This window comes from Triturus cristatus, chromosome 1_2 (assembly GCF_964204655.1).
Source record: "Triturus cristatus chromosome 1_2, aTriCri1.1, whole genome shotgun sequence".
Classification (NCBI taxonomy): domain Eukaryota; kingdom Metazoa; phylum Chordata; class Amphibia; order Caudata; family Salamandridae; genus Triturus; species Triturus cristatus.
In genome coordinates, this window is record NC_140580.1 from 885757312 (window position 1) to 885773842 (window position 16531).

The following is a 16531-nucleotide window of genomic DNA, read 5'->3' on the forward strand; positions in this document are numbered from 1 at the left end:
CGCACACATCGCTCTCTCAAATGGTGGAACATAAAATACCTGTCCAAAGGGCGGCCGTTCCTAGAGCCTATTCCACAGATTGTGCTGACAACGGACGCATCCCTCACAGGATGGGGATGCCCATCTCCTTGGGCACACCACTCAGGGCAAATGGACCACTCAACCGAAAGGGCTCCATATCAATTACCTGGAACTGCTAGCAGTGTTCCTAGCACTAAAATCATTCCAACTACATCTTCAGAACAAAACTGTCCTCATCCGGACGGTCAACGTGACAGCCATGTATTACATACAAAAACAAGGAGGCACACATTCTCTTCAGCTGTCCCAGCTCGCACAGAACATTTGGAGATGGGCCATTCCCCAGAACATATACCTACTTGCAGAACACCTTCCAGGGGTTCACAATCAAGTTGCCGATCTCTTAAGTCGACAAACTCAACAGATCCACAAATGGGAATTGCATCCACAAGTCCTGCTGCCCTTTTTCCAACAATGGGGCCAACCAGACATAGATCTGTTCGCCACACACGAAAACGCAAAATGCCCAACCTTCGCCGCCAGGTTTCCCCACCCGGAGTCAAAGGGCAATGCGATATGGAGGAACTGGTCAGGCAGATTTGCGTACGCTTTTCCGCCTCTCCCACTCATTCCATTAGTGGTACGCAAGCTCAGGCAACAGTCTCTCAAACTGATCCTAGTAGCTCCCACATGGGCACGCCACCCGTGGTTCACAACACTACTGGAACTCTCGCTAGTTCCACACCAAAAACTACACCTCTCCCCGTCCTTATTAACCCAGAACCATGGAGAAATCGGACACCCAGATCCAGGTCAATTGAATCCAGCGATCTGGCTCCTGAAGTCCTAGAGTTCGGTTACCTAAACCTGCCACCAGAATGCATGAATATTATAAAGGAGGCCAGAAGACCTACCACTAGAGCATGCTATGCTGCAAAATGGAAGAGATTTGCCATTTACAGCACTAACAATCATATTAACCCGTTGGATGCATCCATCCAAGACATCATTTACTACTTACTGCACTTGCAAAGATGTAATTTGGCTTACTCATCCATACGTCTCCACCTAGCAGCATTAGCAGCCTACTTACAAAATCGACAACACTTGTCACTATTTAGAGTACCTGCGATCAAAGCCTTCATGGAAGGACTTAAAAGGATTATTCCTCCCAGATTACCACCCTCTCCAGAGTGGAATCTAAACATTGTTCTTACAAGGCTCATGGGACCCCCATTTGAACCTCTGTATAAATGCGAACTACAGTTCCTCACATGGAAAGTGGCCTTCCTTATCGCTATCACATCCCTCAGAAGGGTAAGAAAAATCCAGGCTTTAACCATACAAGAACCATTCTTACAATTACACCGCAACAAAGTTGTTCTTATATTAAAATAGGGGCTTCCATGGCATTCTTAGGAAACATTCCCTTAGAAGATATATGTAAGGCAGGCACATGGTCTACAACACACACCTTCACTAAAGACTATTGTGTTGACGTGCAAGCAAAGCAACAAGCTTCTGTGGGTCAGGCTGTCCTTAAAACGTTATTTCAAACTGCTGCAACTGATACAGGTGACCACGGCTAGGAGAGACACTGCTATATAGTCTATCCTAAGTGAGTGATCTGCAGCTCATATGCCTCGAACGGAATATGCTACTTACCAGTATGCATCTGTTCTTGGCATGTAGAGCTGCAGAGCCACACACGCAGACCCACCTCCCCGGGACCTGTATCTGTTCCAGCATTGTCTTACTTAGACATCACACATGGACATCTCTCTCTTTTCAACAAACTCCATCATTTCCCATCATGGCGAAAAACAATCTAAGGATGGAGTTGATGCCCATGCGCACTGTAGTCCAAGGGAGGAGTCACCTATCTCATGACCAAAGACTTCTTCCGAAGACGACAACAACCTGCAAGCATCCGAGCCCAGCGCCAGATGGCGATCTACTATCCTAAGTGTGTGGCTCTGCAGCTCTACATGCCAAGAACAGATGCATACTGGTAAGTAGCATATTCCTTTCTCCATAGGGTAACATTGACTGTTTTTTCCTGAAATTTCTTCTGTGTGGACCTTTCAAAACTTAAAATATTCACCAAAATCAGCAGAGTAACGAAAACGAAAATACTCACCTGCTATTAGGTGAGCTCCCAGTGCTGGATCTTGATGCCCAGCACCGACTCTGAAAAATACTTACAACTGTACTTAACCAGTAACCCAATTTTCTCCCATAGGAAATCATTGACTGTTTTTCTGTGAAATTTCTTCTAAGTGTCAACTTCTGCAAACTTTAAATATTCTTTAAAAATCGTATAATTTCTGAAAACGTAATTACTTACCTGTTTTGGATAAAGGTCCTAGTACTGAGTCTAGGCACCCAGTACTGGATTACAAAAGTAACGAGAACATACTGTACCTGCAACTTGAATTTTCTGCCATAGGGAATCATTGAAGTGTCAACTTTTAAAATAGCAAAATTTTGTCTAAAAATCATCACGGTAATTAAGTCGACTTTTATAACTTAATTCCAAGTACTGACCCAGGACCAAATCTAGGATCCAGTCCTGGCATTCCAAAAGTAATCTGTTGAAAATAACTTGAAACTTCCATTGAACTCAAAGCATTATTGTGTTTAAAATTGTGTTGCCTATTGCAACCACTTGTAACTTTCTACAAAAGTCAATTGCATATTGCAAAAGTATCTATATAAAGCATCTCATTCTGAGAAATTATATATCTGAAAGAAACCCATTAGTTAGATTCCTCACCTTAGAATATCCCCAGGCGTCAGGCTGGATCCGGAAAGATATTTGTAGCAATACCCCTTGCACGTCGCTAGGCGTCGTCTGCGACTCCACGTCCGTCGTTGGCGTCGTGCGCCGGAATGACGTTGTCGGAGAACTTAGACGCCGCCCTCGCGCGCTGACGTCAGTTCTTCTTCTTTTTTCCGCGCCAGACAGCGCCGATCCGGGAAGAGCTTATCCCTTAGTCAATTTTTGACTAACCTTCTTTACTCTTTTTGGTCTTCTGTCGACTTGACTCTGGTGCCGGTAGGATGCCTGGGTTTAAAGCCTGTGACTCCTGTCATCGACTGATGTCGGTGACGGACCACCATCGCCGGTGCCTTTACTGCCTGGGGGCCGACCACGACGCGGAGTCGTGCCCCGATTGTCAGGCCTTGACCTCGAAGGCTAGGCGGGAGCGGTCCCATAAGCTTCTCGAGCTTCGGCACTCTGCTCCGTGCCGCTCACGGTCCAGGAGGAGGTCCAAGGACCGGTCGCGGAGCCGCAGTCACCATCATCGGGCTCGAAGTCTTCGGGTAAGTCGAAGCGATCAAAGAAGTCCAAGAGGCGACACCGCTTTTCGTACTCCCCTCGCCGGTCGCGCGACTGCTCCGTCGGAGCCACAGGAGCCGCATCTGTCTCCATATCCGCCGGTCCCTGGGACTGACGCGACTCCGGCGGAGGTCAGTGCCTTCCTCTCGGCCATGAGGGGCCTGGCTCCGCCGTCAATGCCTGCCGGCGCGCCTTCGGGCCCCGCGGGCTCGTCTGGGCGACTTCGCGTGCCGGCGGCACCGGCCCCGGTGCAGTCGACGACTTCTGTCCCGACGCCGCAGGTCCCCGAGGGATCCAGGCCTGGATCTCTGTTGGCGCCGGTCGACCTCACGACGCCTCCTCCGACGGCGCCGACACCAGTTCCACCTCCGGCGCTGTCTCCGGACGACGCCGTTCCCCGGTTTAGCCCCTGTCCGGACCCGGCGCGGCACCCGACGCCGATGGATGAGCGTTTCATCTACCGTCCGGCTCCGATCATTCCTCCTGTTTATCAGGAATCGGATGACGGGGGTGACTGGGAGGGGTCTGAGGAGCCTATGGCCATCCAGGGCCAACTTTCACAGGACTGGGCAGACGAACTGGAGGATGCCAGTGGTCTGTACACTTCACCGGACGCTGGTTTCATCTCTCCTCCGACTGTGGCCTCGGAGGAAGGTGCAGCTTTTTCAGTGGTGCTGCGCAAGGCGGCCGAAGCCCTGGGGCTTGAGTTGCCTGCTGTGGCTGTGAGGACTAATATCCTCACAGAGGTGCTTCAACCGTCAGCAAGCTCCACAGAGCCTCTGCTGCAGTTCAATGAGGCCCTCATCGACGTTCTGCAGGGCACTTGGTCCAAGCCCTCCACAGTTCCTCCTGTGGATCAAAACGTGGCCCGGCGCCACCGCCCTGCTCCGGGCGACCCCAGTTGCCTGTCCCAACACCCCACCCCCGAGAGCCTGGTTATCCAGGCCTCCACTTCCCAATCCTCCTTCCCGTCCACTCCTCTGGATCGGGAATCCAAGAGGCCCTGAACAGTTCAGAAAGAAACTGTTCTCTTCCCTGAGTTTGGGCCTGTGGTCTTTGAACACCGCTTGCCTCTTGGACCGTTTCTCCCACTCTCTGTGGGATGCGGTGGAGGACGTGCTGCCCCTGTGTCCGGAGGAGGCCCGGACACGTCTCTCCCAGGCACTTGCTGACGGGCGAGAAGCAGCGTGACATGCCATACGGTGTGGAATTGACACCACGGACTCGCTGGGTAGGGTGATTTCCACCACGGTGGCGCTCCGGCGCCACGCCTGGCTACGGTCCACGTCTTTTTCGGGGGGATGTCCAGAGTACCCTCATGAATATGCCCTTTGATGGCGCTCGCCTTTTTGGTGAGAAGGCGGATAGTGCGCTGGCTCGTTTTAAGGACTCCCCGGCTACGTCCTTGGGTCTCTCGCCCCCACGGCCGCAAACTTCCGCCTTTCGCCCCTTTCGTGGCCAAGGAAGGGGCGCCTCCTCACGTCCGCTTAGCCACCGGCCGCAGAACCAACCTGAACGCGGTCGCGGACGTGGGTTCCGCTGTGGCTGTACTAGAGGACAACGTGCTGGTCAGTCCACATGCACCCCGGCAGCATCCGCCTCAAAGCCCTCCTAGTCCGAGCTTTCAGGCCCATTCCACGCCAGTGGGCGGCAGAGTTCGCCATCACCTGCTCCACTGGCGCTCCATCACTTCGGAGAGGTGGGTGCTGCAAATCGTCCGAAGGGGCTTTCTGGTTCCCAAGAAGGGCAAAGGGGGCCTACGCCCTATCTTGGACCTCAGGAGCGTCAACACCTTCCTCCGGAAGGAACGGTTCAAGATGCTAACTTTAGCTCAGATTCTGGCTGCCCTCGACCCTGGAGACTGGATGGTAGCGTTGGACTTGCAGGACGCCTATTTTCACATCCCCGTCCTGCCGGTCCACCGGCGTTACCTGCGGTTCACGGTGGGTCAGGAGCACTTTCAGTTCACCGTGCTCCCCTTTGGCCTCACCAGTGCCCCTCGGGTGTTCACAAAAGGGATGGCGGTGGTCGCAGCTCATCTGCGCAGATCAGGGGTTCCAGTCTTCCCCTATCTCGACGACTGGCTGTTGAAGGCGGGCTTGCCCCAGCAAGTCGTCTCCCACCTCCAGACTCCGGCCGACCTCCTGCATTTGCTGGGGTTCTCCATCAACGTGCCGAAGTCAAACCTGAGACCCTCCCAGAAGCTCCTCTTCATCGGAGCGGTTCTTGATTCGGCGCAGTTCTGGGCTTATCCTCCGGAACAGCGGGTCCGGGATATTCAGGCTCTGATTCCCATCTTTCAGCTTCTATCCTGGGTTTCGGTCAGGTTGGTGCTGCGGTTTCTGGGGCTGATGGCCTCCTGCATCCTGTTGGTGCATTACGCCAGGTGGGGAATGCGGGCTCTGCAGTGGGACCTGAAGTTTCAGTGGGCCCAGCATCGAGGCAACCTGTCCGACCATGTCTTAATCTCGGAGGGCACTGAGAACCAGTTGCAGTGGTGGCTCACGGACCGCGATTGGGTCAGCGGCAGATGCCTCTCCCTACCCCAACCGGAGCACGTAGTAGTGACGGACGCGTCCCTCCTGGGATGGGGGGGGCCATATGGGTGAGGCGGAGATCAGAGGGCTCTGGTCTCCGGCGGAGGCTCAACTCCATATCAACCTTTTGGAGCTGAGAGCGATCCGGCTTGCACTGAAAGCCTTCCTTCCCTCTGTCCGGGGAAGTGTCGTGCAGGTGTTCACGGACAACACCACCGCCATGTGGTATTGCAAAAACAGGGCGGGGTGGGGTCGTGGACCCTTTGTCAGGAGGCTCTGCGCCTCTGGACATGGCTGGAACACCAGGGCATCACCCTGGTGGTTCAACATCTGGCGGGCTCTCTGAACGCCAGAGCAGACTAACTCAAACGCCGGTGCATGATGGATCACGAATGGCGTCTGAACTCGGACGTGGCGCAAGGTCTCTTTCTGCAGTGGGGAGAGCCTTGGTTAGATCTATTCGCCACCGAAGAGAATGCGCAATATCAGCAGTTCTGCGCGTTGGAATTTCCAAGGCAGCACTCACTCGGAGACTCTTTTCGTCGCGAGTGGAGTTGCGGTCTGTTGTACGCCTTTCCGCCTATACCACTTCTGCCCAGAGTGCTGAAGAAGATCAGGCGCGACCGGGCCCAAGTCATCTTGGTGGCTCCGGATTGGGCACGAAGGTACTGGTATCCCGAGCTACTCAGTATGTCAATTGATCCCCAGATACGACTGCTTCTTCAGGAGGACCTTCTGTCGCAGCAGCAGGGGACGGTCCTCCACCCGAACCTGTCCAGCCTCCACCGCCATGCGTGGAGATTGAGCGGCGGCAGTTGATGCCATTTGACTTGCCTCCTGAAGTCTGTGATGTCATTCTGGCAGCCAGGCGCCCCTCCACAAAGATGGTATACGCCTGCTGGTGGAACAAATTTGTGGCATGGTGCACAGCAAAGGCTGTGGATCCCCTTTCCGCCCCTCTTTCTGAGGTTCTCCTCTTTCTTCTTTCTTTGGCCCAGCAGGGCTCTGCTTGGGGCACCTTGAAAGGTTATCTTGCTGCAATCTCTGCCTACTTGCGGCTTCCTGATCAGCCTTCTCTTTTCAAGTCCCCTGTTGTTTCAAGTTTTCTCAAAGGCATTACTCACATGTTCCCTCCTGTCCCCTTCGTAATGCCTCAGTGAGACTTGAATCTTGTTCTGACCTTTCTGATGTGCGCTCCTTTTGAGCCTCTTCACAATTGTCTCATTCGTCGTCTGACCCTGAAAACTGCTTTCCTGGTAGCTATCACCTCGGCTAGACGGGTGAGTGAGCTGCAGGCTCTGTCATCTAAGCCTCCCTTTCTTTCTGTTCATCCGGACAAGGTTGTCCTCCGGACGCGTCCTTCTTTTCTACCAAAAGTGGTGACCCCCTTTCACATCGGGCAATCTGTCACGTTGCCCACCTTCTTTCCGCCTCCGCATCCTTCAAAAGAGGAAGAGAGGCTCCACCGTCTGGACCCAAAACGAGCGCTGTCCTTTTATTCGGACCGCACCAAACCATTCCGGGTGGACAACCAACTTTTTGTTGGATACGTAGGAGCTAAGAAGGGGAAAGCAGTACACAAACGGACCATCTCACGGTGGGTCGTGTTGTGTATTAAACTTTGTTACTCCTTGGCAAAAAAGGACCCTCCTGTTGGGTTGAGGGCCGATTCCACCCGGGCCACAGCGGCTACTACTGCCCTGGGCCGGGGAGTTCCCTTGCAGGACATCTGTCAGGCGGCGACGTGGGCTTCACTGCACACGTTTGCCAAGCACTTTTGCCTGGACAGCCAAGTCCGGAGAGATGGCTATTTTGGCCGTTCTGTTCTCCAGGAGTTTCTGGTGTGATCTTGGTTCGCAGACCCACCACCGGGGTTGGTATTGCTGGGGTATCTATTCTAAGGTGAGGAATCTAACTAACGTGTTTCTTTCAGATGAACAAGTTACTTACCTTCGGTAACGATGTATCTGTAAGAAACATTAGTTACTTAGATTCCTCACCGATCCACCCATCCTCCCCGTCCTGCGAACTGACATCTAGGATTAAACCTATCCTTTTCTGGGCCCTAGATTTTTTGTCACCAGTGTCAGTCTCTTGCATGGCTCTGCGTTCCTGGCGCGGAAAGCTATGTACAAGAACTGCCGTCAGTGCGCGAGGGCGGCGTCTAAGTACTCCGTCATTCCGGCGCACGACGCCAACGACTGACGCGGAGCCGCAGACGACGCCTAGCGACGCGCAAGGGGTATTGCTACAAAAATCTTTCCGGATCCAGCCTGACGCCTGGGGATATTATAAGGTGAGGAATCGAACTAATGTTTCTTACAGATACATCGTTACCGAAGGTAAGTAACTTGTTCTTTAATACCGATTGTTGGTTCTAAAATAAAACAAGCATATATTTTTTTTTTTTTTATATATAAACCATTGGCCTAGAGTTCAGTTATTGAGTGTGTGAGACCATTTGCTGGCGGAGTGTGTGCAACAAATGCTTTACACTGTCCTCTGATACTGCCTTACTGTTCGACCAAGCTACCACTTTAGATAGTAAGGTTATATCTAACTTTAGCCACTGCCAAACCTCTGGGGACTGTGGACTCTGTACACCCTGTACCTATTTGGGAACAGTATATACAGAGCCACTTTCTCGCACGCAAAGCCCAATAGAAAAAATGCTTTAAAAAATCACGCACGAGCGTGTGAAAAGTCCAGAGTGACTCCAAGAGGTTGTTTTCCTAAAGCAGCGCATGCGCGCTGCGCTAGGCTCAACCTAAAAAGGGAAAACAATAATCTGAGAGCTTGCCCACACACTAAGGGGGTTGTAGCCTCAATAGGGGGATCAAGTTTCACAACCATCCAAGAGAAAAGAAAAAAGAAAAGCGCTTTCCGACTCCAACCACTCAATGACCGAATATGCACAGTATGTGAATCTAGGATAGTCTATGCTGCAAAACTATTCTTACAGGTAAGGAACTACTTTTGTTTTCGATCTATTTCTGTAATGCAGTGTATATAGATACCTGTGGCACTGAATATTGTGATCAGGCCTTTGACAGAGTGAGAGGTTTGGGGAGCTCCAGAATGGCGTCGGGTAGAGGCTAAAAGGGGTTTGCCTGCACAGGGGATGGAGCAGCCGGTGTAAGCTAGTCAGAGGCTCGAATAACTTCTTGTTTCTTAGTGGTCATTTGAAAAGTTAGTTAAAAGAAATTCTTGTGTTACTAAATAAGTGCTAAATAATGCATTTCTATGAAGTATCTTTTTATAACCAAGTTTAGATCATATTATTTAGGAAATGGCTAAGGATTGGTTTTGGCTGTGTATAAAGAGCTGCAATCGTGTGTCTTGAATTTCTGCTCTTAATTATTTTCTATTGTGCCTCTTATTTTCAGGTTGGTGATTTCGGGTTAGCTCGAGAGTATGGATCTCCTTTGAAACCCTACACTCCAGTGGTGGTAACACTGTGGTACAGAGCCCCAGAGTTATTACTGGGAGCAAAGGTACAACTCTTCATCTTGTTTTGTATATGTGTGCTCTTGTGCATGGCCTTTTAAGAATTCCCTTAATTTTTTTTTGTTGGTTTTCATATTGACCTTTCTTCCTCACTTATATTTTAGGTTTGCTCAAGAATCATTAGGTAGATATGGTGAAGATTGTTAGTGTTGAATGACCAGTTAAACAGTTGTCCATATAATGTAGCACACCATACTTCCTCTCTAGGACTGGATATAGAGTTTTGCAGCATGGTTCCCTTTCTGGATTCACATTCTGTGCATTATTCTGCCATCTAGTCATTGGGTCTGGAAACTTTCCAGTATCTTTTTTTTTGTGGTTTTATGTGGGCATCGGCGATCACTATTTGGTGGTGTGTTCCACCCCTTGTGTGTCGTCAGACGGCGTCCCCCTGTGAGTTCCTGTGTTTTGTCGCCATCTTCAGATTCTTTTTTCTGCCATTGGGCCTGGATACATGACAGAGGAGCTCTGAAGAATTTATTGAGAAAAAGACTAGCGGTTGGAAAACAAAATAAATCGCCAAAGACCACACGAGAATCCAAGCAGAGAAGGGGAACCTTCTGTTCGAGACATATGAGCTGCAGAGCCACACTTAGGATAGATCGCCATCTGGTGCTGGGCTTGGATGCTTGCAGGTTGTTGTCGTCTTCGGAAGAAGTCTTTGGTCACGAGATAGGTGACTCCTCCCTTGGACTACAGTGCGCATGGGCATCCACTTGTGAGAAAGTGCCATCTTTTTTGCATGGTATGCCCCCACTTTTTGCTAAATTGCTGACTGTACTTTGACTGAGTGTACCCTGGACTCCTGCCAATCAGGTGCCCAGGTCCTATGTTCCTTCCTTAAAACACACAAACTCCCAATTGGCAAACCCTGGCCACATGTCAGCCCCTGGTAAATGGTACCCTAGGTACCCAGGGCCTTGTGACCAGGGAAGGCCCCTAAGGGCTGCAGCACTCATTGTGCCACCCTTAGAGGCCCTGTACCCTTACACACACACACTGCCTTTGCAGGCTGAGTGTCTGGGTGCAGGACAAAATGAAGAGTCGACATGGCACACATCTCTGTGTGCCATGCCCATCACCTACACTGCCAAGGCATATGTCAGTCACCCCTCTGGCTGGGTGCCTTATGCCCATGGTGTGGGCGCAGGAGCCCTGTGCCCCTACAGTACCCAGGTCCATTCCCGGGCACTGTAAGTGCAGTGCTGCCATTTAAGAGTACATGGTGCTGGGAGCTCGTCAAACACGAACTCCACAGCACCATAATGGCAACACTGAAGACTGGGAAGTTTGGTTTCAAACTTCTCAGCACATTAAACCCACACTGATGCCAGTGTGGGATTTAATGTACCAAACACCCCAGAGGGCATCTTAGAGATGCCCCCTAAAACCTAACCTACAATCCACGTCTGTTCTGAGGCTGCCTAGGCTGCCACACAGCAGACATGTTGCTGGACCCCTGGGTGGGAGAGCCCCTGCACTCCCGGGCCTGCAACAATGCACATCCTGGGTGAGGTGCTAAATCTCCTCCCCCAGGATGAGCAAAGGGAAGCTTCAAAGGCCTGCCGCCTCTAGGAGTTTCCCCAGGCCACTGCAACCCCCCACTCTGGCAGGAAGCTTGGCCCGAAACCCCATACAAGGACAGGGGATGTGCCAGCCTGCCCACCCCACCCCTCAGGTGGGGGAGGCGAGGTGAAGCACATCTCCGGGCTCTCGCCATCTTGAAGATGGGAGGCCCTACCCTATCAGGATTAGGCTACTGCCCCCCTCCCACAGGAGAGAGGCAGGATAGGGGGTGTACCCACCCCAGGACAAGGACCCATTGGTCCCTGGCCTTCACCTACCTGTAACGCCCCTAAATCTAGTATTTATAGGCACCCTGAACCTTCCTTCCCCAGATTCCAGATTCCGGAACTGCAAGAAGAGCGAGAAGAAAAGAAGACTTGCCCTGCAGCTGCGAAGGAGAGGGAGACACCAACTGCTTTGGCCCCAGCCCTACCGGCCTGTCGACCTCGAACTTGCTCCTGCTCCAAACCCGGCATCTTTTGTGGCCAGCAACCTCAGAAACCCCGGAGAACCTGGCTACCTTTGAACTCTGATCCCCTGGGACTCCCATGAGTAGAGGCTCTACTCAGAACCTACCTTTCACCCCTGGCAGCAGCCCGGAACCGCGATCCCAGCCCACTCTGCACCCGCCAAGCCTGGCCGGTGCCGGAGTGAACTAAACCCACGAGGACGACCCCACGGCGACTGTGACCCTGAGTCCGGCACCCAAGGACCCGCCTCGACTATCCTGAAGAAGCCTGCAGCCTCAGAACAGAGTGCCACCCCAACCGCGAGCAACAGAGGGTAAGATTTCCGACATCAAAAGGCACCCCTGCACCCGGCGCCCCACGACCCTCTGTGTCCAATCCCAGGGTACCTACCTATCCTCCAACTACCCAACTATAAAGTGATCTGTTGCATATAATTTGAATTTATCATTGAGCTCAATGTATTGTGTTTAGAAATAGAGTTGCCTACTGCAACTACTTGTAACTGTTTACTAAAAAGTCTATTGCATATACAAAAGTATTTTTATGAAACATCTCCTATCGAGAAAGTATATTTTAATTCCAAGTGTTGGTTCTAAAATAAAACAAGCATATATTTTTTTTATATACAAACCATTGGCCTAGAGTTCAGTTATTGAGTGTGTGAGACCATTTGCTGACTGAGTGTGTACAACAAATGCTTTACACTGTCCTCTGAAACTACCTTACTGCTCGACCAGGCTACCACTTTGGAGAGTAAGGTTATATCTAACTTTGACCTCTGTTAAACCCTTGGGGTCTGTGGACTCTGTACACCCTGTACCTATTAAGGAACAGTATAACGAACACGGGAGAACTTGCGAAGCGTCTTGCTGCGGAGAATCCCCTATAAGGTTTTTCGCGACGATAACATTCACCGCGCAAATTGAGGTAGCGCATATAGTCCATTATGCAGAATTGATTCTACTTCAGCCTCCGAGACCGGGGCTAATCCGGAGAGGCGTTTTGCAGTACTTAAAGAGGAACAACAAGGGTTCCCAGTCATATTGAATACGTGAGCAAGTGCGAAGCCCACTGCTACAGAAAGACACCCACAGGGTGGTCTGTGATTTTATCAGCAGCTAAGAACGGGCTATCCTTGGGATAATTACGCATTCCCCATTTTACCGCATAAGCGTATATAGATAACCTGAGACCATATGGCCAGCAAGGCAGTGGATGTTCTTAAAATATGGTTCAACTATAAATGCAAGCACAAATTTGATGAGTGCTTTTTTAACCTAAATTGACTACTGTATGTGCAGATAGAGATTTCACCTATTTTAATGGCAAAGACCTATTGATCCTACTATACATGTGGAAACAGGACGTGATGATATAAGGAGGGAGTAACTACAGCAACCAACCAGTGCCTATAATAAGAGGGACGTTATTATTGTCTTGATAAAGATGGACCATAGCTAAAAACATCGAAACGCGTCGACGCTATCATTTGACACAATCCGTACCAATAGCTTTTCCTTGAGATACATTATGATCCGAGTGTTCCGAAGATCAGCATTTTTAAACCTTTAAAACGGATGTGTTAGAATAATGACAAAATTAACTGTCTGTTTTTGTCTCTCTGTTTAGTATATTAGATCACAATAGGAACTAGATAAAATTATCTACTGTTGAGATTATTGCATAATCCCATTGGTAGGGTTGGGCCTGAAATTTTCCCAAATATATAGGACTACATTTTGTGGGGTGTAACGGAGTTTTGATTTTACTGTGTTTTTTATAAAAAATAAACTTTTTTAAATCATTTTAATATGGTTTTCTGCTCAATTTGATTTTGTACATGTTCTAACATATGGGCTGTAATTTATATGTGCCATAATTAGTATGGTGTCTTTTTAAGTTTTCCGCCTGGGAATCCCTCTTTATACTTAACACAGTATATACAGAGCCACTTTCTCACACCACTCCATCCTCAGATTGTTTTTTTCCGCCATCTGGTTTCGGTTGTAACTTTTCCACTCCAGTAGAAAACTTAAAAAACAAGCTTTCGAAGCGAAAAACTTTTCTAAAACTACATTGAGACACCTTCATTCGACATCGAATTCATCGGACCGGTTCCGGACGTCGACGCGGGCGATTGGACCTATCCGCGCCGTAAGGCCTACGGCTCATTGGAAGGACGCCGTTTAAAAAATGCCCCCAGTGTGGAGCAAAATTCCCACACAGTGACCATCATAAGGTCTGCAACCTGTGCCTCTCGCCGGATCACGAGTCCAGCTGTCCAGCCTGCGCCGCATTTCGATCCAAAAAGACCATTCGGGATCGAAGAGCTCGACACTATATCATGGCACACAGACCAGCCCCGGAACCAGTGAACATCTTCGATGAGGGTCCCGATGTCCCCGAAGAAGATTCCGAGGAATGTTAATGTTAAGGGGAATTTATTGAGCGCACTGTCACCATAGGTTTCCTGGCGCTGATAGACTACCAAGGTAGGACAGAAGAAACTTAACGGGAGTGTGAGAAGAGCAGGGTTTTCAGGGATTTCCTAAAAGGCAGAAGACAGGACTCAGTCTTAAGGGAAAGTGGGAGAGAATTCCACAGCTTAGGTGCCAGGTGGGAGAAGCTGCGTCCACCTAACCTAGAAAATTTGAAGCGAGGGATGACCAAAAGCTGGAGATTTTGCAGCGTGAATCTTTCTGGATTCACTATGCTGTGCATTATTCCGCGATCTTGTGGTTGGGTCCGGATTCGTAGTCTTTTCTTTGTTTTTTTTTTTTTTTTTTTTTGTAGCCCAGGTGGGCGTCGACGTCCACCATTTGGTGCACCTCCCGTGACGTCGTCGTGCTTCCTGCGGAAGTCCCACCTTTGGGGCGCCATCTTCAGATTCTTTTTTCCGCCGTTGGGTCTGGATCGACATCGGGAAGCTCCAGAAATTCACTCGGAGGAAGAAGGAAGAAAAGCGAGTTTCATCGATAGAATCAAGAGAAGACATCAGAGATTGAACAGATTTCATCAGGAGCGCTAAGAAAGAGGACCAGCGAGCCTTTTTCTTCGACAGCCCTGGAGAATGCACGCTCAGAGACCCTGAGCGAAATGGACAAGACGCCATTCAAGTTCTGCCCAAACTGCCACCACAAGTTCGCGCAGAGAGACCAGCATCCGGTCTGCAACCTCTGCCTACCGGTCGATCACCAGAGTATCGACTGCAACGCCTGCTCAGCCTTCGCGCCGAAGACACTCAGGGTGAGAGAGCGGCAGAGAAGGGCCAACGCCAACATGGACGGCAAGGGGAAGCCCCCGACGCTCTACGCTCTGGGCCTCTCCTCAGACGACGAGGACAACGTCGCCGAGACAGCCGAAAACTTCACGGTCGTAGAGACCGACAAGAAAAAAGAAGACGAGGTAAGAGAATCGTCGAGCGCAAAACAAAAAGTACCTCGACAACACGAGGGTGACTCGAGAAAAACTGAGTCAAAGTCCACGAAGGGAGCCCCGGCGCCGAAAGCTTCGACGTCCAAGGGGGGAACTTCGGACAAAAGGCCCAGCGGATCCTTACAAAAGGACTCCCAGGTGCAGAAAGACGCCGAAAGGCAAGGGTCGTCGAAATCATCCCATGAAACGTGCCGATCGACGCAGAAAGAACGTTCGACGTCGACGCAAGTTTCATCGAAAAGACCCGCGGTCGACGCCGAAAGCATCTCCGAAATGGAGAAAAAGAAGAGGCGGCTCGAGGCCGAAATGGAGAACATCCTTCAAAGGAAGAAGGAGTTCGACGCCAGGATGAAGGAATTCAAGATTCCAACAGTTTCATCGGCGTACGTCGTCGAGGTCGAAGAGGAGTTCGACGCCGAAGGGCTGACAAGGGATCTCGAAGAAGAGGAGGAGCCCTATTATGAGGAAGAAGCCGAGGAAGAAGACCAACAGTCGTTCTTCGAATCGGCGGCATCTACCAGCAACGACGTCGAATGGCACGATCTCGACACCGAAAACCCGGAGGAGCCCGTGGACACGTACCCCTCGAGGCCTTCGCCACCCGACGACATCGGGGTATACAATATGGTGGTGAAGAGCGCAGCACTGGCCTTCGGCGTCAAACTCGACGAGGAGAGGCCGAAAGCCGATTTTCTCGTCGAAACACTGCTCCCCATCCAGACTAGGAGTCAGTTCCTCCCCATGCTACAAAGCGTGATGAACCAGGGGAGAGAAGCCTTCAAGGAGCCTGCCACCTGCCGGTCGATCACACCCAGGACAGAGAAGAAATATAAGCACTCCTCCCTGGACCCACCTTACATCAAGGGTAGCGTCACAGCAGACTCCATCATAGCCTCCACGGCCAGGAGAAGGGCCAACGTTCCAGCAACTTCGGGCCCACCTCCGGATAAAGAGAGCAGGAGGATCGACCTCACAGGCAGAAAGGTCGAGAGGAACGCCGCAATGCACTGGCGCATGGCGAATTCGAATGCACTCCTCAATAGACACCAATACCAACACTGGGATGAGATGGGGGAGCTTGTAAAGCACCTCCCCGAAGAATACCGCCAGAGAGCCTCTCACCTGGTGGATGAAGGAAAGAACATCGCCAACTCCTGTATAAAGACGGCGTTGGATGGGGCAGAGACTTCAGCAAGACTCATGGCCATAGGGGTCACAGAGAGGAGGCATGCATGGCTAAGAATCTCGGGATTCAAACCGGAAGTGCAGAACAACATCCTTGGCACCCCCTTCAACGGAGAGACACTGTTCGGAGCAACGGTGGACGAAAAGCTCACCCAGCTCAAGAAGGAAAACGAGACAGCGAGGTCCATGGGGGCCCTACAGCTGAGGGGAATGAGACGAGGTAATCCCTCGAGGAGACCCTACGGTAGGGGTACAAGCCAACAAGGGACATCGCACCAGGCGTTCCAACAAGGTCAGCAGGGCGAAGGTCAAGGTCAGCAGAAGCAAAGCTGGCAATATCAACCTCGGGGCCAGTCCTTTCGCGGGAGAGGGAACGGACGTGGCCAAAGGAGGAGAGGGGGCGATCAGCCCTCCTCGAGGTGACTCAGCACGCAAGAAGACGCCTACCCTCGTCAAGTCCCCAAGGG

The 16531-nt window shown here is 51.0% G+C and overlaps 1 protein-coding gene across 20 annotated transcripts in view; it reads left to right on the top strand.

Moving 5' to 3' along the window:
- LOC146868219 (cyclin-dependent kinase 11B-like) overlaps nt 1-16531 on the top strand; it is a 459040-nt gene that overhangs the window by 278897 nt on the left and 163612 nt on the right. For all 20 annotated transcript variants that reach the window (XM_085609447.1, XM_085609482.1, XM_085609460.1 and 17 more), the window contains one exon: nt 9288-9395. In XM_085609447.1, the coding sequence (XP_085465573.1) occupies nt 9288-9395 (108 nt within the window). The remainder of the gene's footprint in view (nt 1-9287; nt 9396-16531) is intronic.